The 23,303-nt window shown below is 34.9% G+C and overlaps 1 protein-coding gene across 20 annotated transcripts in view; it reads left to right on the top strand.

Annotated features, from left to right (window-relative positions):
* WNK1 (WNK lysine deficient protein kinase 1) overlaps positions 1 to 23,303 on the top strand; it is a 145,833-nt gene that overhangs the window by 85,741 nt on the left and 36,789 nt on the right. For 11 of the 20 annotated variants that reach the window (XM_016224847.2, XM_016224843.2, XM_087814468.1 and 8 more), the window contains exons 5-8: positions 10,969 to 11,057; positions 12,950 to 13,169; positions 14,339 to 14,672; positions 15,436 to 15,623. In XM_016224847.2, coding sequence (XP_016080333.2) covers positions 10,969 to 11,057; positions 12,950 to 13,169; positions 14,339 to 14,672; positions 15,436 to 15,623 — 831 coding nt within the window. Of the gene's footprint in view, positions 1 to 5,770; positions 5,878 to 10,968; positions 11,058 to 12,949; positions 13,170 to 14,338; positions 14,673 to 15,435; positions 15,624 to 20,318; positions 21,558 to 23,303 lie in introns of all 20 variants that reach the window. The other 9 variants (XM_087814463.1, XM_016224838.2, XM_016224844.2 and 6 more) reach the window with 2 other exon arrangements.

The following is a 23,303-nucleotide window of genomic DNA, read 5'->3' as shown; positions in this document are numbered from 1 at the left end:
TTTGCTGAGGCAAATCTGTATGAAGGTATGAGCCAGTATCCTCAGTCCTCTGGCACTCTTTACCAGAAGTATTTCTAGGATTCTTAGAAGAAAGTCATGCCAATATTGTTCTCTCTTCTATGTTCCCACTGTACTCTACCTCTGTCTTATTAATATAATAATAATTATTAATGTTGATATTAACTGTTGTTCCCCCATTAGACCTGAACCTCAAGGACAAGTTTCTGTTTTCCTCTATAGGTCAGTTTACTGCAGCATGTCTGACACTGCAGTGGTACACTGCCATGCAAATAGCTGCTTACAGCAGTGTAAATATTAATACATATATACCCTCTGTGCCAAACATTGCATTAAACACTTTGCATGTATTATATATTTTAATTCTTCCAACAACTCTGGGTCGGGGGATACTACTACTGTTAACACTTTTATAAATAAACAGTCTGAAGCCCAGGATGGCTAGCTCAAGATTACGTATCTATAAAATAACAGAGTTACCATCCCAGATCCCCTGCTCACATCAAAATGCTATACTGAATCCATAAATGTCAATTATAAAGGCAGTCTGTGATCTAAGGGTATTTAAACCTGTCTGTGTAAGTGGCAATGTGAGGGGAATAAATGTAGACTATGGTTTAATAATCATATTCTATAGTGCACTGATGATAAACTACTGTATGTCATTGTTCTGTACATGCAGTTTATTCAAGTCTAAGTGTTGCTTGCTCAGAGAGGCCTTCCCTGCCTACCCTATCTAAAACATTCTTAAGTGTCCACACATTTTACTTCTGTCCCTTTGTGATTTTATTTTTCTTCGTAGCTTTTATCAGAGCCTTACAATATTTATCTAAAGTCCCAATTAGAATACAAATTCTATGGGTTGGAGGTTTTATTTGACTTGCTCTTTGCTGTACTCCTTAGTGTTTAGAAACTGGCAAGTCATAGGCTCTCGCTGTTTGTGAAAATACAGAATTGTAGGGAATGAAACACAATTTTATGTTGCCTGTGGAGGAAATGTACTCTAGAGTTGGATCTGCTTGACTTAGTCAAGTTATTTAACTTCTCAGAGCGTAAGGTTTTTAGGAGGATTGAGGATATAGAACGTAGTAAAGTGCCTGATATGCATTTATCAATCAGTACTTACCTAGGTATTGCCATTCTTATCATTAACATCATTATGACATGCCTGGTAGTGAAATAAGTTGTCTCTTGTTCTAGCCTTTTATTCAGTGACATTCAGCAAATTGCAGTGATTAAAATGTGTTTAATGAACTTAAAGTTAAGTTTTAAATGAGAGCAAATGAGCTTACATTTATTTGTAATCTTGCTTATTGCCAATCACCTTGCAAAAGTGCTTTACATATACTATCTTTTTTTTAATCCTCACCTGAGGATATTTTTTTCCATTACTTTTTCAGAGAGAGTGGAAGGGAGAAAAAAGGGGGAGGGGCATCATTGTGATAGAGTCATATCAATTGATTGCTTCCTGCACTCACCCGGACCAGGGCCGGGGATTGAGCCTGTAACCGAGGTATGTGCCCTTGGCCAGAATCGAACCTGGGACCCTTCAGTATGTGGGTGTCAGAAATCAAGCATTGCTAATGATACAAATACAAACCTTGAAATTATTTCCTTTACCTGTTTTTTTAACCTTATTTTCTAGACCTCAAGGGGAAAAATCTTTGCATACATGGGTAGCAGGTTTGAGCCCTGTGTAAAGGGTTAATGATCTCTGTTCAAAGGAGAAAATTTTCAGTTATCTTGAAAATCTCTGCCATTGGTAACAAGAAGATCCAAATAAGAGTAGTAATATACTTGGCAAATTTTTGTCTGCTGTTAAAAAGAATAGAAACTACAGTAAACAATAACATCAATAAAGGATATATGAAGGATAGTGCATTTTAGGTTGGAGTGGTATAAAAGCTTTCATGTATTGGAGAGTAATGAGCCTTGAGGAATTATGAGGTAAACTAATTTTCTTTGATAGAACTAGCTGGATTTGGTAGGGAGTTTGAAGAGTCTTGTTTTCCAATGGGATCATAAGGTATGTTCAAATTCCTCTAAACTAATGGTTCATACCAGTAAGAATCTGGCTGAATCCAGCCTTATAACAACCAAGTTAGCAATAATGGGGATTTTTAATTACTTTGTTTGTGTAAGTTGACTTTGTCACTGATTCTATTAGCCTTTGGATTGCAAGGTTTGAACATTCTGTCTGGGAAAAACAGAATTAAAGCAGTTAGGACAAAATTCCTTTTAGTTTTTATATAACAGATTGCAATTCACTCTTTTTTTTTTTTTTTTTTTTTTACAGAAACAATTGGGGCTGATTCCTGATTAGATAGGGTTTGAAAAGTTGAGGAAAATGTTGTTTTTTAGCAGCTGGAATTTTTGTGCTAGCTCAGAGATCTAAATCCACCAGCATTAGCTGAAATTGTTTTTTCATAAAGTTTATTTGTTTCCATTCAGTAAATTTGGATTATTTATGTAAAAGAAAATTGTGTATTACGGGCTGTGTCTTGGGAACATTGTGAGTGATTTTCAGAGTCATTCAATTACTCTACTGTGATCTGATTAAGATTAAAGGTTCTTAATATTAATCGACTGTTAATCTTAAACCAAGCAGTTCTGGGTATCATTCACACTATTTTAGGTGCTAGAGAACAACTGTGAAATCCTTATTTCAGAATTTCCCAGAAAAGCTGGTTTTACTTATTCACACTGAATATATATAATTCACAAAGCATTAAACTATAGAAGTTTAAACTGGTAGGGTATAAAAAGATGTTCTCTATATTTATGTACATTATAACAGTATTGACTTTCCTGGTATCTTGTAAATAGCTTATATTCCAAAAGATTCATACTTCAGCCTTCTCATTATGTATGATTTGAGGTATACCCTGAAGGAAGTGTAGGACTCAGTTGACTTAAAAAGGGGGGAGTAGGAAGAGTTTTCTTGTCAGTGAAAATGTGCATTAAGTATTCAGTGAACGAGTAACCAGCTTGACTAGACTTATCTTGGGTAGATAGAAGCAGAGAAGTAGGTAGGAGTTGGATTCTGAGAACTTTTCACACCAGATTAAAGACACTAAAAGCACTTTAACATGGACTAGAAGTAACACTGAACCCCAGACATTGTGGAATTTGGATTCTAGGTTTTGCTTTACCAGCCCACTGGAATATAGACTCCATTTGTTTTATTCCAGGTGCTGAAGATAATGTGTATCTAGTAGGTGTCTGATGCCTACTAGAGTAGACTAGACACTCCAATTGAAATAATGAATTAATTCTAACTTTGACTTGGTATTAATTTCTGGCCCGCCATTGTTATATTTGAATGGGGGCAAGAGGGACTCTCATTTAGATTCTTTTTAGATCTGTGATTCTGTGGCCATCTTGTAGATGTAAACTGTTAGCCATTTTTGAGCAGTGTGATGTCAGTTAAATGATGTCAGATGATTGGAAATGGGTTAAATATCAGATGATTAAATGAATCTAGATGGTTGAGCTGGCCACAAGTACAAATTGGAGACAGAGAAAATGGAAACAGCAAGGCCCATCTTAAATTGGTCTAAGCTTAAAGAGGTTATTACAGTTTTGATCATCTGAACTTGAGTGGTCACAATTGTTATAAAAAGAAGCAACAACGTTGAGAGGTAGCAAGTCAGTAGAAATCACATTTTTCCTGGCCAGTGATCTTTGGCTGTTGGAGGGGACAGTAGGAGTATTAGTTGCAGAACTGTTTGCCAGCAGTTTTAAACATTTATCTTTGTTAAAGAGCTCATAGTCAATAACAGTAGTTAAATATTGTAGGAAGAAGCATCCAAGAATGACTAGGTTTTCTGTTCTGGAACATGGAAATAATGATGATACTATTTAAGGAAATGGGGAAATCCAGAGAAAGGCATGGACTTTCTGAACGAGGAATTAGAGTTTAGACATGTGAATTGTTATCTGTATGTGAATGGAATTTTTATTGTATATATTGAAAACTCTTATTTTAATATGTAGAGAAGACCGGTCTTTATAGATCTAGATATTTGTGACTACATTATATCTTTGTACTAAGAAAGCTACCTCATTTTGGTTTTGTTTGTTGCTCAGTAGAGTTTAAAAACCTACCCACCAATGGTGGGGAAAGGGACTGAGGAGGGGGGTGGGACAGGGTGGAATGGGTCATTGGGGAGAAAAAGGGATATCTGTAATATTTTAAATAAAAATTAAAAATATAAAGAAATAAAGAAATAAAGAAATAAATAAAAGTGGTACCATAAAAAAATAAATAAAAACCTACCCACATCTTTATATCTGATAAACCATGAAGCAGGCAGGGAACAAGGCACCTGTTTTCTAGCTCTTCCATTTTCAGTTAGCTAACCATAATCCTAAACAGGCTTGCTCAAACACTTAAGTTGGAGGTAATGGTGGACCACATTGCTGTATTTCTGACCAATACCTGACATGCTACACTACCTACTTGGTAGCAATGGATTATGTTGAGCCAGAGATCAATGGTAACTGCTTTGAAATGGCTTGTTGGCCAGTGTGGCTCATTTAGTTGGAGTGTTGTCCTGTACATCAAAAGGTGATGGGTTCGATTCCTTGACAGGGCACATACTCAGGTTGCTGGTTCACCCACCAAGGGCGCATATGGGAGGCAACTGATCTCTCCCTTCCTCTCTCTCTGGAGTCAGGTTTTAAAAAAAAGAAAGAAATAGCTTGTTAGAATTCATGGTCATTTCTAGCCTTCAGTATTCCAAGCCCTTATCTTATGCTACTGTTGCTTAGTAATTGAAGCCTTAGTACCCACTGTCTTGATGGGGATTCAAGCTTACCAAATTACAAGTGATAAGATTTTATTCTGTTACCTGTTAAAACAATGCAATGAACAACACTTTCTCTGTCATCTTTGTTAATGCCATGAACAAAACCTTTCTTTAATCACTAAAATCAAAGGAGTTATTTGGGCCCATGACTTCTTCCGGCAAATGGAAATGTCTTTAAGTAGATAAGAATATTGAGGCTTTTTAATAGAAGGGAAAGGGAAAGAATAAATTCTTACTACTTCTGTGAACCAATTCACAGCTGTTTATTTTTTTTTAATGTACCATGAGAGAGTGGTGAGGCATTTACGTTAATATTACCACTTTTTATATTAGGTAAACAGAGGAACTATAATCCACACTTTTCAAGTGAGTTTAAGGGATATGGCCCAGTTCACACAGACTTGTTTTATGAGAGATTGAACTGAGAAGGATTATGATTTCCTTGTCCAGTGTACTTTTGGCTACATATTCTGAGTTTACAGTTTGATCATTGAACTCAATCCCCATTTTCTTTTAAAAGCATAGTTCAACATGATTAGGGGGAAGGGAGTGTTTAGAGAGATTTCTAGTGTAGGTTTTGATGTCAAGGAGGCAGAACTTGTGGGCATAATGGGTGGAGCTTTGAGCAAGTAAAAATCTCATTTTGCTTGTCCAGGGCACTATTGCTGTTAGAGGAGAAGCAGGAAGAAGAGTAGCAGAACAGTTTCCCGGCTGTATAGAGTGTAGTTTTGTTTAAAGGGCCAATCTAAAATAAGACTGTTGGCTGAGCAGAGCAAACTCATATCTGCGAATTGAGGAAGCATGGCTAATGTGAAACAAGAAATTATGCTTCAATCTGACTTTGACGTATGCCTTGCTTATGCTGTGGGCTAATTTAATTTACTCTGTTAATTTACGTCTTACTCATTTTCCATCCCTCATTTTCCTCTAACTGTTACTAGTCTATTTGCCTTTTCTGATGGATTTTACAAAGAAAGATTTTTGCTCAGTGTTTGTCATCTTAAATTCTCATTGCTGCTGCTGCCCTCAAAAGGATAGTGTAAATGAGGTGGGTAAGAATTTTCAATACACAAAAGGTGTGTGTGTGTGTGTGTGTGTGGTGGTGGTGGTGGTGGTGGTGGTGGTATGTGTAGAAAGTTTCAGTTAAAGTATTGAAATAGTTGATTTCAGAATGCTTTTAAAAAATATTTAAAGTTTTAAAGTTCAGTTAACTTACACTACATTTTGTGTGAGGAGAAAGTAGGCTTTTCTCAATTCTGAATGGTTAGGAGAAGTTTTACTTTTATGAAAAGATAGTTAAATGTTACCTTAGCACATTTGAAACTTAAGCTTTTAAGAAGCAAGTGCTGATGATTTTTAAGACTTGGAAGATTGAGTCAGAAGAATACTATATTATGACTCACCTTTTTTTTTTCCAGCAGATTAGTTGGCAAACCATAAGTATATAGAATTCAAAGAAAAACTCAGTCTATAAAATACATGCCTATGTTTTTGTTTTTTCTTAGTTCACATAAAACAACATATTTTACAATCCTTTATCTTATATCAACTCTTGTGCAATTATTTTTTTGTACTCCATTTAAGATTGCACAAAAGTGGTCTTTGCTTTTTGTTTTGTTTAAGAGAATACATAATTTTGTATAACCCCCCCCCCCAAATACCTTAAATGTTAGATGTTCAAGAAGTACTTTTGTTTAATGCAAAGAAACACAATACAACACTACTGCCTAGAGAGAGATCCTGTGAATTACAAAAGTAAGCAGAATATTTCTAGAGCTAGTGGGTTGCTGGCTCTGGAAGAATGGAATAAGAGGGTATGTGTCTTTATTCATTTTTCTTATGTCTAAAATATTACCTGAACTTATCTACCTTATATGTTCTGTGTTGTATTTTTGAACCTCATTCACAACAGGTGAGCAAAATTTTGCTTTTACTGGTCAGAACAAGAATAGAAGGATAGGACTGTGTGTGGCTAAATAAGGGAGTAAAGAAGAGATGACAAAGAATTGTTTAGGCTCTAAGTTGATCACCTTTGTTAAAGTATATGAACTAAAAGGAAAAAAGATGAAATCTTTTATCATTAAAACATTTTCTCATCATTATTTTGTTCTATCTGGTGCTTAAAATCATGTTTTAGAATAATCTCAGCCAGCTTTTTTAATTATTAAATTTATTGGAGTGACACTGGTCAGTAAGATCATACAGGTTTCAAGAGTACATTTCTGTGTTACATGATCTGTATATTACATTTTGTACCTGCTACCCAAAGTCAAATCATCTTCCATCACCATATATTTGGCCCCCTTTATCCGTTAAAAATTTTGAAAATACATTGAGTTTTCTCATCTCCTAAGAATAAGAAGCCTGTGAGTATGAGGTATATATGAAAACCTGTACTTGTTTCTTCTAAGCATCTTTCTATTTATATGTCCCAGATGTCTTTTCTGTAGGCCACTTTAAGGGTCTTGAGGTTTCATACTCATTTTTACATTGGGTCTTTTAAAATATACAATCCCTATGTAGCCTTGCTTCTCAAATGATTCAGAATACCTCTGCTAGATATTTTGATAATTCTGACTTCTTGATGGTAACTGACTGGTGAATTTCTTTTTACTCTTTTCATTACCTAAGTGAGTAACAGTAAGCAGCCTTAATCTTTCAATACCAGCTGCTAGACTGGTAAAGTGTGTCTCCATTTTACTGGGCTACCTTGGTACCTGCAATATACTTTTTAAGGCAGCAGTGACGTTTAAATATGTAGAGTTTTACTGCCAGAAGGCCAAACTACATTCCTCTAAATGTATGTGTTGTATAGCATTGGTATGGAATTTCCCATGCCTAAATCTTAGCTATAGATTGAGAAAGTAGCTTAACCTAGTAGATTCAAGGTGTTATATAATGCACAGTTGCTGGTTTTGCTATTGATGACTTTCTATCTCATTTGTTTAACTAGTATTTCTATTTGTAAATAGGAATTCTTATTTGTAAAGTCATGAATGTATATATGTTTGCAATGGATAGGATTAACAAGAGGACTAAGGGGGAAAACAGGTTCACAGTGGATCTTGGTAATTATTATTCAAGAGAATTCTCTGCTTCCTTTTAACTCTGAACTTTATTATCTTTGGTGATTGCCTTTGAACTCCAAAGTGGCCTTAGATCAGCAAACTTAATAATTCAAAGAGCTTTTAACCTAGATATCACATTTGATTCTAGCTGCTGTGAATATAGGTAGGTGAATTGTACAGGTATTCCCATTTGCTTGACAAGGAATCTGAAGCTCAGCTCTTTCTACTTGTCCAGTTCACACTGAATTCAACTTTTCTGTTAAATCCTTTCGTCTTTCCAGGATGCTTATCCTAAATTGAAACAGAAGAGTCTTTTAATATAATCAGTGTGTGTATACTTTATTAACTTAATATGTAGAGTTTTAGTGCCAGAAGGCCAAACTACATTTCCCTAAAATGTGTTTATGGAAGAAGGAACATTTTCCTAATCATATTCTATATTCTCTTTAGCCACTTTCCTGTAACATTTAGAATGTTTTTACATGCAAAGGCTAACGATATATTAGTGTCCAGTTTTAGCAAAGAATAGCCTTTCAGATAATTTTCTGCCAGTAGTCAATGTTCTATGAACTCAATATACAGTATTTTAGATTGTTTTTCCCATTATATTTATAAATAGCATTTTAAAATTTGCTTTTACACAGTTCTACATGTTTATTGTAGAAAATTATGAACAAATATAAAACAAAACCTTCAGTGTTTCTACTACCAGAGAACTTTCAGTGTGCATCATCCTTTTTTTTTCTTGAAACAGTTTCTTTTTTTTTTTTTAATTCTCACCCAAGGATATTTTTCCCATTGCTTTTCAGAGAGAGAGAATGGAAGGGAGGGAGGGAGAGAGAAAGAGAGTAGAGAGAATGAATCACCGATGTGAGAGAGACACACATCAGTTGGTTGTCTCCGACACACGCCCTGACAGGAGCTGGATCGAGGCTGCAACCGAGGTACATGCCCTTGACCGGAATCAAACTCAAGACCTTTCCATCCACGGGCTGACACTCTAACCACTGAGCCAAACTGGCTAGGGCAGTTCAAATTTTCTTAAGCCTTAGTTTGAAATACCATACCCCTTTGCTCAATTAAAGCAGCCTTTTGCTTCAGCAGCATTATTTTCTTGTTTTTATTAGAATTACTATATAAAATTAAAGACCAGTTTGGAAAAGTTAACTTGCTGGATTTAAAAACTAAGGAAAATATAAATTGTGATCTTTGTAGTCATTACTCAGAAGTGAACCTTTTAAATACGTTGATTCAGCCCGGCTGGGCGTGGCTCAGCGGTTGAGCATCGACCTAGGATCCAGGAGATCGGGGTTCGATTCCCGGTCAGGGAACATGCCCAGTTTGCAGGCTAGGCAGCTGATCAATGACTCTCTCATCATTGATATTTCTATCTCTCTCTCTCTCCCTCTCCTTTCCTCTCTCTGAAATTAATAAAGATATGTTTAAAAAATAAATAAATAAGTAAGTAAATAAATAAATAAATAAATAAATAAATAAATAAATACATACATACATACATACATACGTTGATTCAGTTTTAGGATCAGCACTACTAGACAGTTCCTTGCTGTGAAGGTTAGCCGTAGAGACAGAATCCTCCAAATTAGGACTTTTGAATAATGCAGTGAGTAAATAATAAGAATTATTTCACTACAACTCTAGTATTAAAAAACTTTTTTGAGCTAACCATTTGATGTAGAGTTGACCTTTGAACAACACAGGTTTGAATTATACAGGTCCCTTTATACATGTTTTGTTGTTTGTTTTTTCAATAAATACGTATAGTACTGTAAATGTATTTTTTCTTTCTTATGATTTTCTTAATAACATTTTCTCTAGCTACTTGATTGTAAGAATACAGTATATAATATATTTAACATAGAAAATATGTGTTAATCAACTATGTTATTAGTAAGGTCAACAGCAGGCTATTAGTAGTTAAGTTTTTGGGGAGTCAAAAGTTATAAAGGGATTTCAACTGCCCATGGGGGTCAGCACCCCAACCCCCCCCCCAACATACACACACACACACACACACACACACACACACACTGTCCAAGGGTCAAATGTATTTCATTTCAGTCTATAAGAAATTACATGCATTTCTGTGATGTATCAAATTATTATTAATTTCAGTTTAATGTATCTTGTTACTGAGACTATAGATGATTAGAATTTATATATATTCTAACTTTTCTAGTTCCTCTGCCCTATTTCCCTGTGTTTTGTGTGTTTAGGTGCCACTTGGATAGTGTATCGGTGTAGCTACTTCAACTCAATTCATATGCTTACTTAGATGAGTTGGGAATAGATAATGAGATGACTTTATCCACACCACCTCTCAAATAGGGGTATTATGTTATTCTTGTATCTTTCAACACATTGCTGAAATTTTTATTTGCAAAGAATTTACACTTCATGAAGATTCTAAAATATCACTGTGAGGCTATTTAGTATGGTTTTGAGTTTTCTTCTGAAATTAATTGGACAGTTTGTCTTTCATATGGGTCTGACATCACTTTTCATTTTACGTTTCATATGTATAAGACAGTTTGCTCTTCAGTTGTCATGCCAAACCAGTCCAAATCCTTAACTCCTATACGTGTTGAGTTTGTTTAAGAGTGCTGTAATAATAGAATATCTGCCAAACTGAGCATGTGAATTCATGCCCACACATGAGTTCACTGTTCAAAACAGTTAATTGCTGTGTTGATTAATGTGTTAGAAAACAGGGTTGAACAAAAGATATTCCAACCAATTAGAATGTTTGGCCTTCTTTTTAGCCAGTAACTTCTTTTACTTGAAACGCAGCAGAAAATGTTGACAACATTCTAAAATTTTCCTTAGCCATGTGTAGAAGCCATGGAAGTAAGTGATCACCTACTATCTGTTTCTTTTTGTTGTCTTGTGGGAGTTAAATTGCGACTACTCAACTCAGCCTGCATGAACCAGCTCCTGCAGGTTGAAAAAAGCCAGGTTGATGAGAAGGCAATCTAATGGAACCTTAAGAGTCAATTGAAAGTCAAAGTTCTAAGGCCCTGCTCTTATTAATGTGTTTTTATGGTTTTCAGGGGGTGAAGCCAGCCAGTTTTGACAAAGTAGCAATTCCTGAAGTGAAGGAAATTATTGAAGGATGCATACGGCAAAACAAAGATGAAAGGTAAGTTGCCTCTTGACCTGTTGCTTAAGCAAAAAGCCTAAAATGTAACATGCTCTGAATAAAACACTCAATCTAAGGTGTATTTAATACTTGTGATTAGTTTCTCTATTTATGTTATAATATCTTTAAAAGTAGAGTTTTGTCCATTGAAGGTAGTATTCAAATTTGATATACTGAAATGTTGTAAAACTGTGGTTTGGTAGAGTTTAAACCAGAATTACCTGAAATATCTACTTTCAGTGATAGCTACAGCATCAGTATGATGTATATAAAACTCAATAGGGTTCAGCCTTGGCCATTGTGGCTCAGTGGTTAGAGCATTGGCCCCTGCACCAAAGTGTTGCAGGTTCAATTTTCAGTCAAGGGCACATACCTGGGTTGCAGGTTCAATCCCTGGTCCCGCTGTGTGTCTCTCACATCAGTGTTTCTCTTTTTCCCTCCCTCCCTCTCTAAAAATCAATGGAAAAAATATCCTCGGGTGGGAATTAACAACAACCACCAAAAAACTCAATAGGGTTCAATCTCTAATGCAGCAGATCTGTTTCTTAGTTTTTTATCCATTGAATTCTAAAAGGTGAAATAAAATATTGGCTCTTTAAAATCAACTCAACTATACAGGTCTTGATTTGCTTTTATTATGCCAAAATTGAAGAAGAGCAAAACATCAAAATTCCTTTGAGTAAAAAGAGATGACTTCGCCCAAAGCTTAGGAGGAGATCTGGCTTAGTCATTTGTACTAACAGAGGACTTTTCTCAGAGGAGTGGCAAATAACTGATCTGCCATATAGCTGATTCATCACCCGTTAGGCATGGCAAAGGTCCAGTGTCTGTTTTTGAAAAATAATCCACTTTCACCATCCCCCTTCACCCTCCAAAAAAAAGTAGATCAGCCAGTACAAATATAAATTGTAAGTTGAGCATAGTCTACCTCCAGAAGAATGTGAGCAATCAGGTATATCAACCAAATTAAAGAATTCCATATCTTCACTTCTCCAGTCTCATACTCTTTTCATAACTTCATTATTTGGAAGAGCTTAACATCATGATCTTTAAGGCTTTTTAGTAGAAATTTAATTTGGGTTTCTATTTTTATATACACTGATTGAAAAGGAGAGTCCTTTATCTCTTTATGAACTTTTTTTTTACTGTAAACAAAGGAATATTTGTTTCCAGTCTTCAATCATATTGCTCTGTTTCTTTTCTGGGTGGAACAGTTTACTAGATTACCGGTATTTTGAGACCATTTATCTAAAGAAGATTGTTCCACAATCAGCCTTCTGCTTGTCTAGTACACAAATTATTGAACAAGGAATTGAGAGAATTTTGAGGGGTAAAATTAAAGCTTACTGTAGTAGAAGGTAATGAACTTGAAATAAAAAGATTTATGTTTGAGTTTTAATTCCACCATATGCTACTTTTATAATTATGAGCAAGATTTTCAACCTCTCTGAACTTACATATCCTAATAATTAGGATATCTCATTAGATGTTGATCAAGGATCAGATGAGATCACATATGAGGATTTTTTTGTTAACTATAAATGCTATATAAACGATTATGTGGTATATTGGAGCTATGATATTCTTTGTATTATTTGCTGTTGTAGTACACTGTTAACTGAGATTAGATCATTAGATTTAAAAGTAACACTTTCAATTTTTATTCATAAATGAGATTGTCGTGACATTCTATAACTTGAGAGTAAAACTCTATAATCACTGTTCAAATGGAGTAATGAAAAAATGAGTTATAAAATTTCCCTTGTTTTTGTCACAGTCCTTTTTTCGTTATTTAAGTGTAACAATAATCAGCCACACTTGAACATTATCTTTTCAATCTAATGGAGCTTTATGTGTTTTGTGTTTGTTTTTTTTCCTTCTCTCTTTGGAAGATATTCTATCAAAGACCTTTTGAACCATGCCTTCTTCCAGGAGGAAACAGGGGTGCGGGTAGAATTAGCAGAAGAAGATGATGGAGAAAAGATAGCCATTAAATTATGGCTACGTATTGAAGATATTAAGAAATTAAAGGGAAAATACAAAGACAATGAAGCTATTGAGTTTTCCTTTGACTTGGACAGAGATGTGCCAGAAGATGTTGCTCAAGAAATGGTAAATTAACACTAATCAGCTATTTAAAAATTGATGCAGATTTATGTTCATTGATATTGTTGAGCAAAAAAGCAGTTTATGAAGCAATGTATATGGCATATCCCACTGATATAAAATTGTGTTGATTAATGGTCCCCAAATTATTTTTATTTGAGGAAAAGATATATAGACTTAGATACGTATAGGTATGTATGGATGGATTGAATAGAATGTAAAGATAGAAAGAAGAAAGAAAAGAAAGAAAGAAAAAGAAAGAAAGAAAGAAAGAAAGAAAGAAAGAAAGAAAGAAAGAAAGAAAGAAAGAAAGAAACTAGAAGACATTCTGAAGTAATTTTGAAAGTTTAATGTTGAATGACTCCTGGTTTGTATAAGCATATTTAGTTAGAATGAGAAATCATATTTCCTAAATATTGATACATTAGCCTTTGATCAGTCACTGTATAAATCCTATAAATAGATCATAAATTATTTTTACTTTGAAGGGAGTTTTCAAGATAAATTATGTAGGAAGCCTTTGGTGAGTTATTTTTTGAAGTATTGTAAAAGACCACTTTTCAAAAAGGAAACAGTTCACCAATTTTAGGCTTGTCATAATGCCTAAAATAGTCATTTACTATGCAAAGACACTTATAGAATATATACTAGAATTTATTAGACCCACTCAATAGTATTTGCCTAAGTATGAAGGAGATACTTATTTTTGTTAGTTATTTGTACTGTTTGAGGTTTGTTTTTTAACCTTTACATATTTACAATTGTTTTATCAGGTTAAGTGGTTGCCTAGTGAAAGGAAGTAAAAGCAACACAGGTTAATATTAATGGTTACATGTGAGTGGGAAACACAGTGAATAGAATCTAATGGGACATATCTGGTTTAAAAACTTTGGTTTTAGGTTTCTTGTTGTTTTGTTGTTGTAAGAAGTGAAGGTACACCTCCCCCCCCCCAAGTTTCTACAAAGATCCTGGCACCCACCCCATGACTATCTACAAAAATGGTTGGGAAATGCATAATGTAAACCATTAATTTCACAGTTTGGTTAAGACCAAGTCTTAGAGAGTCCTTTTTTCCTCTTCTCTACTTTTCTCCCAAAAGGGCCTTTTTTGTTTTATATTTGGTTTGTTTTCTTTTGATATCCTTCTGCTTCCTAATGTACTGTTTTATCCTTTAGGTAGAGTCTGGGTATGTCTGTGAAGGGGATCACAAGACCATGGCAAAAGCCATCAAAGATAGAGTGTCATTAATTAAGAGAAAACGAGAGCAGCGGCAGTTGGTGCGGGAAGAACAAGAAAAAAGAATGCAGGAAGAAAGCAGTTTCAAACAGCAAGCAGAACAACAATCAAGTGCTTCCCAAGCAGGAATCAAGCAGCTCCCCTCTGCTAGCACTGGCATACCAACTGCCTCTGCCACTTCAGCTTCAGTTTCTACACAAGTAGAACCTGAAGAACCTGAGGCAGACCAACATCAACAGCTACAGTATCAACAACCTAGTATATCTGTGTTATGTAAGTATTTTGGGAAGTGGATAAGTATGCTAAGGATACTCCTAATTGACTTTTTATCTTCTTTTAATGATTTGCACTGGCCTCTTGGTTTTCAATTATGAATGCAACATTAATCAGTTTGAAATGGTTGCCATCTACCTTTTCTTTCTATTCTTAGGTCCAAGACTAATAGCAAAGAAGGATGGGGCAATAAGGAAATGTGATTAGGATATAAGATGATTTTGCAGGTTCCGTCATCTTGAAAATTCCAATTTGTAGATTTCTACTTTTCACAATTCCTTAAAATGAAATATAATTAATAATGAACAAGTTTATGTTAGCTACTCATAATTAAACCCATTAATCTGGTTTAGTTCTTAACAAAGCCGAATAATGTATAAACTGGAAACTAGTGAAACTGCTAGAAATTGATAGAACTACCTGCTTAATACTAAGAACCCACTTATCTCCAAATTCAAGACTGAAATTTATGTCAAACTTAAGGCTGACTAACAATATTCCATTTTCTCTTGTTTGTCAGATAATAAGAATCTGTAATAGGGAATTTTTTTTTAAGCCATTAAAACTTTTTTCCATATGGATCTCTCATTTAAACATAGAAATATACTTAGTTAAATAACTAGTATTTATTTTTTATTTAATTCAAGTCTGTGCAAAGAAAAAAACGATTGGATCCTAAAGTTATCAGTTTATGATGGGGAAAATGTGAACCTCCATTTTGTGATTTTTCTCTCTGTTTTTTGACAATTCATTTCTCCTTCAGCTGACGGGACTGTTGACAGTGGTCAGGGATCTTCCGTCTTCACAGAATCTCGAGTGAGCAGCCAACAGACAGTTTCATATGGTTCCCAACATGAACAGGCACATTCTACTGGCACACTCCCAGGGCACACGGCTTCTGTTGTCCAAGCACAATCTCAGCCCCATGGGGTATATCCACCCTCAAGTATGGTAAGTAACAGTGTAAGACAGTGTAAGCCTGTAATGAGAGCCAATAGATAACATGTTAAATTCAAATTCTTTCTGGTATCCAAGTAACAGCATGAGTCTGAAGTAGAAAATATAAATGGTATATTTCTGAAGGAAATAGATTTATTTTAGAGTATATTAAGAGTAGTTCGGGCAGGGTAGGAGATCAGATAGCTAGGTAGATATAGATAGATATAGATTAGATATACATATGGAAAGTTTAGCTATATACAAGGTTTAGACTGTTCTGCCTTTGATTAAAGATAATGATGCTCTCTTTAGCACTTTAGAGTTGAAACTGTTGAGAGCAGCATAAGTTGGATATGTAAGTGTTTTGGGGTTGGGGGTGAGGAGAGTTTTTCAAAAGCTTACTTATTAAAAGAATTACTAAGTATTTTCTGTAAGATTTTTTATTGTATAAAACACAGGTAAGACCTTCAGACCGTTATAGAATGCTGCATGTGAGTACTCTAGAGTGAAGGAATCCTTTATTTGTATGACCATTTAATTTAGCGCTTGTGTTTAATCATCGGTTGCTATGTGTGTTCCCTCCTTAAAGTCTTTGTTGGACACAAGTTCCTTCCCTGTTATATGTTCATTTGCTTTTACCCTTTATTTAGTATCTGTTTTCTTACTGATTTATTTTCAGAATCAACTGAGGGAGATTATTTTCTGAAATATTTTATGAATTTATATATATATATATATACACACACACACATATACATACACACACATATATATACATTATTACCCCATGTTTTACATTAGGCACTTTTGCTTCTCATAGAATGTTAAAATAGATCGTCAGATAATAGCCCGATTCTTTTCATGACCCTCTGTGAAGTCTACAGAGGTAAATAAAATATACCATCTGACTCAGGAAGGGACTGAAGAATAACTGGTCACTGTATAGCTCTTGTTTAGTGAGATCTTTAGGCAGATAGATTTTTCCCTTTCTCAGAAAGCTTTTAATCTGAGTTTTATGGAACTCTTATTCTTGAATAAATGAAAATCTTTCTCTGTTAAGAAAATACTTCTGCTTACTCTGGTCTTTTATCCTACAGCTTGGGATAAAAAGGTGTTTTTTTATTTCAGAGTACATTCATCATTCCTACATTGGCTAGGTCTCAAGATGAATGGCCACAGTAACAAAGAAAACTACTAATGTACTAATGTTTTAACAATCCACTTCTCTGACCTTTGATAAATTAGGTAGGTTAGAAGAACTTTATAAAGAGTGTATAGATGTATTTCTGTGATCTGACAGATATTATTTGTCAGAATTTCTTGTCAGTTTCTACTCATTACAATTGATTTTTTTCTGGATCATCACACTAGACTTTTTGAAAGCTATTTTTAATTTTTTGGCTTCACCCATTCATTACAGGGTTACAAACATTGGGTCTCTAGAAAAGGAAATGGAATAATTTATGAAGAATTTAAATATTTGAGCCACAAACATAGCTTTATTTATTGATGTGCTAAAAGCAGACTGTTAATGACAGCCTTGCCTTTTAATGATAGTATTCTGTGGAGGTGTCATGAAGAGTTATTAAATATTGAGGACTTAATAATTTTGATAATTTTGTTCTTATTTCAGAAAGATTTTATTGTGACTTATGATAATATATCAATTATAAGTAGAATTTAAAAATTAGAATAAAAGACAAGGGTGGAGAAAATTAGAACCAAGAATGAAATAAGTAATCATACAATGATGTTTACATGCTTGCTGCTGATGGGCCATAAATTTGGCTCATAGCATTCTGTGCAGCCAGTTTTGGGGGGAAAATGTAATTAGTTGCAGTTTACAATATCTGAAAATAAAATAAAAATCTTGCTCAGGACAACCTTACCAGTATTAGATGTACTGCTTTGTATCTATATTCTACTCTTTGTGTTAAGGTGCCTTAAACTTTGTAAACCTAAATTGAATCACTGATATACCTGAAAAAAAATTTAAAGTTATATTTTAGAGATTCACATTTAAGATATTTTTTCATTGACTACTTAATACAGAATGTTTCTTATATCTATTGTGAATTACTACTAGAAAGATGCTTTTCCTAGTAGAAAATGACTTACCTTTACAGATAAAGATAGGAAAGTGTAATAAAATACTGTGAACCAGTAACTTTTTTATCTGATGCCTTCTCAAATAGAATTGAGAAACCTTTTCTAAGGCTTCCAGAGCCTGTGCAAAGTAATCTAGACTTAAAATCTTCTCCATCTTATTATGTGCATTAAACTAATAGAACTCATTCTTGTTTAATCTTAAGAAGTTTGCAGAAGCTGCAAGCCAGTATTCATTGTTTACCCTGTATGTTCTGCTACCTCAATCACTCATTCTTATTCATACACTCATAACAATTCATGTTATTTTAGAATATTTAGGAAGATAATTGATCATTATCATGGTTGTTCGTGAAAAAAACCTGTACTTGACCAGCAGTGTAGAGAGAATAAAAGTGATCAGCCAGTTGTGCTTTCTGGAATTGGCTTTGTGGAATTGGGGGAAAATTGTTTATGTCAGCTATGCCCTGTTATCATTGTACATTTGGTTATTTTGTTTTCAAAGTGCTGTGTTTTTCATGTGTGTGTTTGTTTTCTGTTTAGCCTCGTCGTGGCCGTAGCATGTCGGTTTGTGTTCCCCATCTTTCTGCTGTTCCCTCTCTGTCCCGCATCTCTCCCAGTGCTCCTTCCACCCCACCACCAGTGCTGTCTGCACCTCTTTCTCCTTCCCTCCTTCGGACTGCCCCTGAGGAAACTTTTGCCGAAAAGCTTTGTAAAGCATTGGAGAGTGTCCTGCCTATGCACTCTGCCTCTCAGCGCAAGCACCGACGCTCCAGCCTGCCTTCCCTCTTTGTCAGTACTGTATGTAACCATGAACTTCCTGACAAATGAAAATTTATTACCAATGAATACATCCAGGCATCAAGAATTTTCATAAAAATTAAATAAAGAACAGGACTAAACTTAGTAATATGTTATGCTTTAGGATACCAGTTCTTCCTGTAGGAAATTTTTTTTGTTATAAGGCTTTAAGGGGAAAAAATGCAAGGAGGTAATGAGAGAGAATGCTTATCACACCCTTGACACATATTAGTGTATGCACAATAAAATTTAGCTTTTTAAAAATATTCTCCTGTTCCCCACTGACATTATACAAATCCTTGCATTTTCATATCCTAGTAAAGAATATGTGTATTATTTAATTTTAAACTCATTGTTGGCTTAATCAAAGGCAAATTTTCTCTTTATCAGACATTATCCAAACGTGCTTTTTCTTCACTTTATTCTAAGGAATGCTAATGAAACTGGATGAATCTATTCTTTTCCCATAGTTAGTGAAGAATAATTGAAGGGTGAAAGCTGATTTTAATTTCTTAGCTGTTTAAAACGATGTGTTAGCCAGCAAACTAAAAGGCCACATAATGTTCCCTCATGAAAGTTTTTTTTTCTTAGATTGATTAAGGTGGGATCTTGAGTCTAATGAATATATTAGTCACATGTATAGTACATATGATTTTCTTTGGCCCCATTCATGTCTATAAAAGATCTGTCTTATAAAGTTTTAAACACTGTGGGACCTTGCTGTTGCTTTTCCAGATAGAGAATATAGTTAACATTCTGATCTAGCAACACCCAAATCTTCAGATTTTTACCTAGGAGAATGATATGGCTTTTGGATACTAAATAGAAACCCTCTTTTAGATGTTGTGAAGAAGTTAACAATTGAGTTATTTTGCTAACTTGATAGGTGTCTTCTATATTGAAAAAATGAAATGGATCTTTTTTTAAAAAGAGCCCATGAAAGTGGATTATTACAGTGTGCACTGTTTGCATTTGGCAAGATAGGATTCTAAATTTAGAGTTTTAAATCCAAAACTGCTTCTGTGACCCAAAAAAGTGCTGTTAAATCAAGTCAGCTGTATTTATTTTATTCTTTTCACCTGATTTGAACACCAAATTATGCAACCCGTAACTAGGACCATAAAAGTGGACATGTAATAATTTGGCATCTGTCATGTTTCATGTAGTAAAATTAACTATCTAGTTTGGGATAGACCAGAGAAAGACCTTACTGTAACTAAAGTTGTGTATTTTTTACTGTCCACCAAAAATCTCTTCTGATTTCTACTTAGAAGACATACAATTATTTGATAAGAAAATAACATTGAAGCCTCTAACAGAAGAAGATAATAAAAATATAGAATATAAGTAGACTTTGTACAGTAGCTTAAATTGAAATGCATTTCTTATATTATAAAAATCGTTGGGTTTATTATCTTCCCTTAACTCTTACTCTTTCTTTAACTCTTTTTCCACTGATATAATTTATATTAGGTCTTAAGAGTAAGCATATTAATTGTCAGTAAAAATAGAATAATCACTTAGAAAGTTAAATTCTTCCATTTCCTTTGAGAAAGGAAAGTTGTGGAAAAGCAGCTTTTATCTGATGCAAAGAGTCCCACAGAATAATTACATGGACCCTGGATGTATTTAATGGATTTTTACTATGCACATAATTTCTACAAGTATTGTTATTTCTTTATTAATTATAAATTTGGTGTAACCATTTCTTAGAGTTACACAGAGCTACCCAGTTGTGCATGTCAAATGTAATTTCACATATGAATGTATGAATTACTTGTCTTATTCATGTTGATACAGCCTCAGTCCATGGTGCATCCGTGTGGGGGGACCCCAACATACCCAGAATCACAGATATTTTTCCCAACTATTCATGATCGTCCAGTTTCTTTTTCACCACCTCCCACCTGCCCACCGAAGGTGGCCATTTCCCAGCGGCGTAAGAGCACCTCCTTCCTGGAAGCCCAAACTCACCACTTCCAACCCCTGCTGAGGACTGTTGGCCAAAATCTTCTTCCACCTGGTGGCAGCCCAGCTAACTGGACACCAGAGGCTGTAGTTATGCTGGGTACTACAGCCAGTAGAATAACTGGAAAGCCATGTGAGATACAGGTCAATCCTATGTTTGAACCACCTCAAGTTTACAGTGACTGTAGACCTGGACTAGTACTTCCAGAAGAAGCTCACTGTTTCGTTCCTCAGGAAGCATTGTATCTAGCTGGGGTACAGTACCAGGCCCAGGTGGCAGAACAGTATGAGGGTATTCCGTACAACTCACCTGTACTGTCAAGTCCTATGAAACAGATACCTGAACAGAAGCCAGTACAAGGGGGCCCTACCTCAAGTTCTGTCTTTGAATTTCCATCTGGACAGGCTTTCTTGGTAGGACACCTTCAGAATTTAAGATTAGATTCTGGATTGAGTCCAGGATCTCCCCTCTCTAGTATTTCTGCACCTATCAGTACAGATGCTACACGTTTGAAATTTCACCCTGTCTTTGTTCCTCATTCTGCGCCTGCTGTGTTAACTCATAACAATGAGAGCAGAAGCAATTGTGTATTTGAATTTCATGTTCACACTCCGAGCTCCTCTTCAGGAGAAGGAGGGGCAGTTTTACCTCAGCGTGCTTACCGAAATCAACAGGTTGCAGTGGACTTGAATCAGGAAGAACCACCTCCTCAATCAGTTGGATTACATGGCCGCCTGCAGCCTGTGACTGAAGAACAGCATAATTATCATGCCCCAGAATTGACCGTTTCTGTGGTAGAGCCTATCGGACAGAACTGGCCAATAGGAAGCCCAGAGTATTCCAGTGATTCCTCACAAATTACTTCTTCAGACCCCAGTGATTTTCAATCACCTCCCCCTACAGGGGGAGCAGCTGCACTTTTTGGCTCTGACGTCTCATTACCCTTTATCCGTCTGCCTCAGACAGTGTTACAAGAATCCCCACTTTTCTTCTGTTTCCCCCAAGGAACCACATCTCAGCAGGTTTTATCTGCCTCATATTCTTCAGGAGGATCTGCACTCCATCCACAGGTTATAGGAAAACTTCCACTATTTTAAACTACCCTACTGCGCACCATTACATTTAAGTTTTCTATCCCTCCTTTCCATTTATGAGGAATATTATTTTTATAAGTAGAATTTCTCCGTTTGGGGGTATTATAAACTACTTGTATTTAAGACCAAAATATGAGAAAGAAGCTGCCTAATTTACGTATAATATATGCAAACCCTTGGAAAAGAGAACACAAAAACTAGAATTTTAGCCAATTGTCAAAATCAATTACTTCTATCCATAGATAGAATATTTAAAACTAGTAGTAAAATGCAAATGTCTATAATGTGAAGTTGACTCAGCATTGATTATTTATAAATACTAATGTGAAGTATTTCTTTCTCCCTAGAAATAAACATGACTAGTTTTTTGTGTGTGGTTTTTTTTTAAGGATACCTTTTTTAATATAGAATTAACAATACACAGAATTTTCATTATTGTGGAAGGATTTTAAAAGACAGAAAGGAAACATCTTAGGAATTTGTTTTAACAAAATGAAGATGCCTTTTTAAAAAGGCGTTAGTTGAACAAGTCACTAAGTAAATGTCTAAGTAAAATGTTAATCCATAAAGTTGACTAATTCTAATTTTTAGCAATTAAGTTAGAATCTAATGTGGGTGGTGGGTTGTTGTTGTTTTTAATTTGTTTTAAGAATTTGTGATATATGTTGTAAGCTAAGGAACAATACATATCTCAGGCCTTGGTATTTTCATCAACAAATTTAAATTTTGTATTTTTATGAGCTTATGCACTCTTACAAATGAAGACCAAATAATAGACAAAATAAAATTCAAGAAGTGGAGTTAGTATTAATTATTTTATATATTTTTCATACATTTTATCAAATATAGGAGACTATGCAACTGTATATTTAAGACATCATTTGGCTCTTTTAAATATTCTACTCTTTTATAAAGTACTGTATGTTGTTCTTCATACTTTCTTCCTATGTGGGCATAAACAACCCTGAAAGTGTACTAAAGTATCATTTACTTAGACTAGCACCAAGGATAAAAAAGATCCAGAAGCTTGAAAATTATATTGCATGGGCATGTAGTGCACTCACATCATTACACTAATTGTCAGCCCGCACAGTAAGTCTTAATGCACTGCCAGCCATTCTTCTTTAAACTTTCCAAAATAAAATTTCAAATATCAGGGTAGTTAATTTGCAGACATATTGCAGAAACAATATTTATAGTGGTTAAGATTCAATGAAATGTTGTCATACCCAAGTAACCTTCAAAGAAACCTCTCAAAACTGAAATGGAACAGCAAAGGTGGGCCTTTTCATTTCCTTAACTTACCTGTATAAAGTCCCACATTCATTTCTCACATTCTGTTATTTAACTTAGACTTTTTAAAAAATATATATTTTTATTGATTTCAGAGAGAGGAAGGGAGAGGGAGAGAGAGATAGAAACATCAATGATGAGAGTCATTGATCAGCTGCTTCCTGCACGCCCCCAACTGGGGATCGAGCCCGCAACCCAGGCATGTGCCCTGACCATGAATCAAACCACGATCTTCTGGATCGTAGGTCGATGCTCACCTAGGTCGTAGCAGCCACCTCTCGCAGTTGCATCAACCAAAAATGTCTCCAGATATTGCCAAATGTCCCCTGAGGTGAGGCCAAAATTGCCCCTAGTCGAGAACTAATACTGTAGACAGTTAATGATGATCACAGATTTTTTTAACTTTTTTTAAAAAAAGTCATTATGGCA

The sequence above is a fragment of the Miniopterus natalensis genome, chromosome 2, assembly GCF_054644295.1.
Source record: "Miniopterus natalensis isolate mMinNat1 chromosome 2, mMinNat1.hap1, whole genome shotgun sequence".
Lineage (NCBI taxonomy): Eukaryota > Metazoa > Chordata > Mammalia > Chiroptera > Miniopteridae > Miniopterus > Miniopterus natalensis.
Note: the sequence above shows the minus strand (reverse complement) of the source record. Positions and strands in the feature narration are given on the sequence as shown.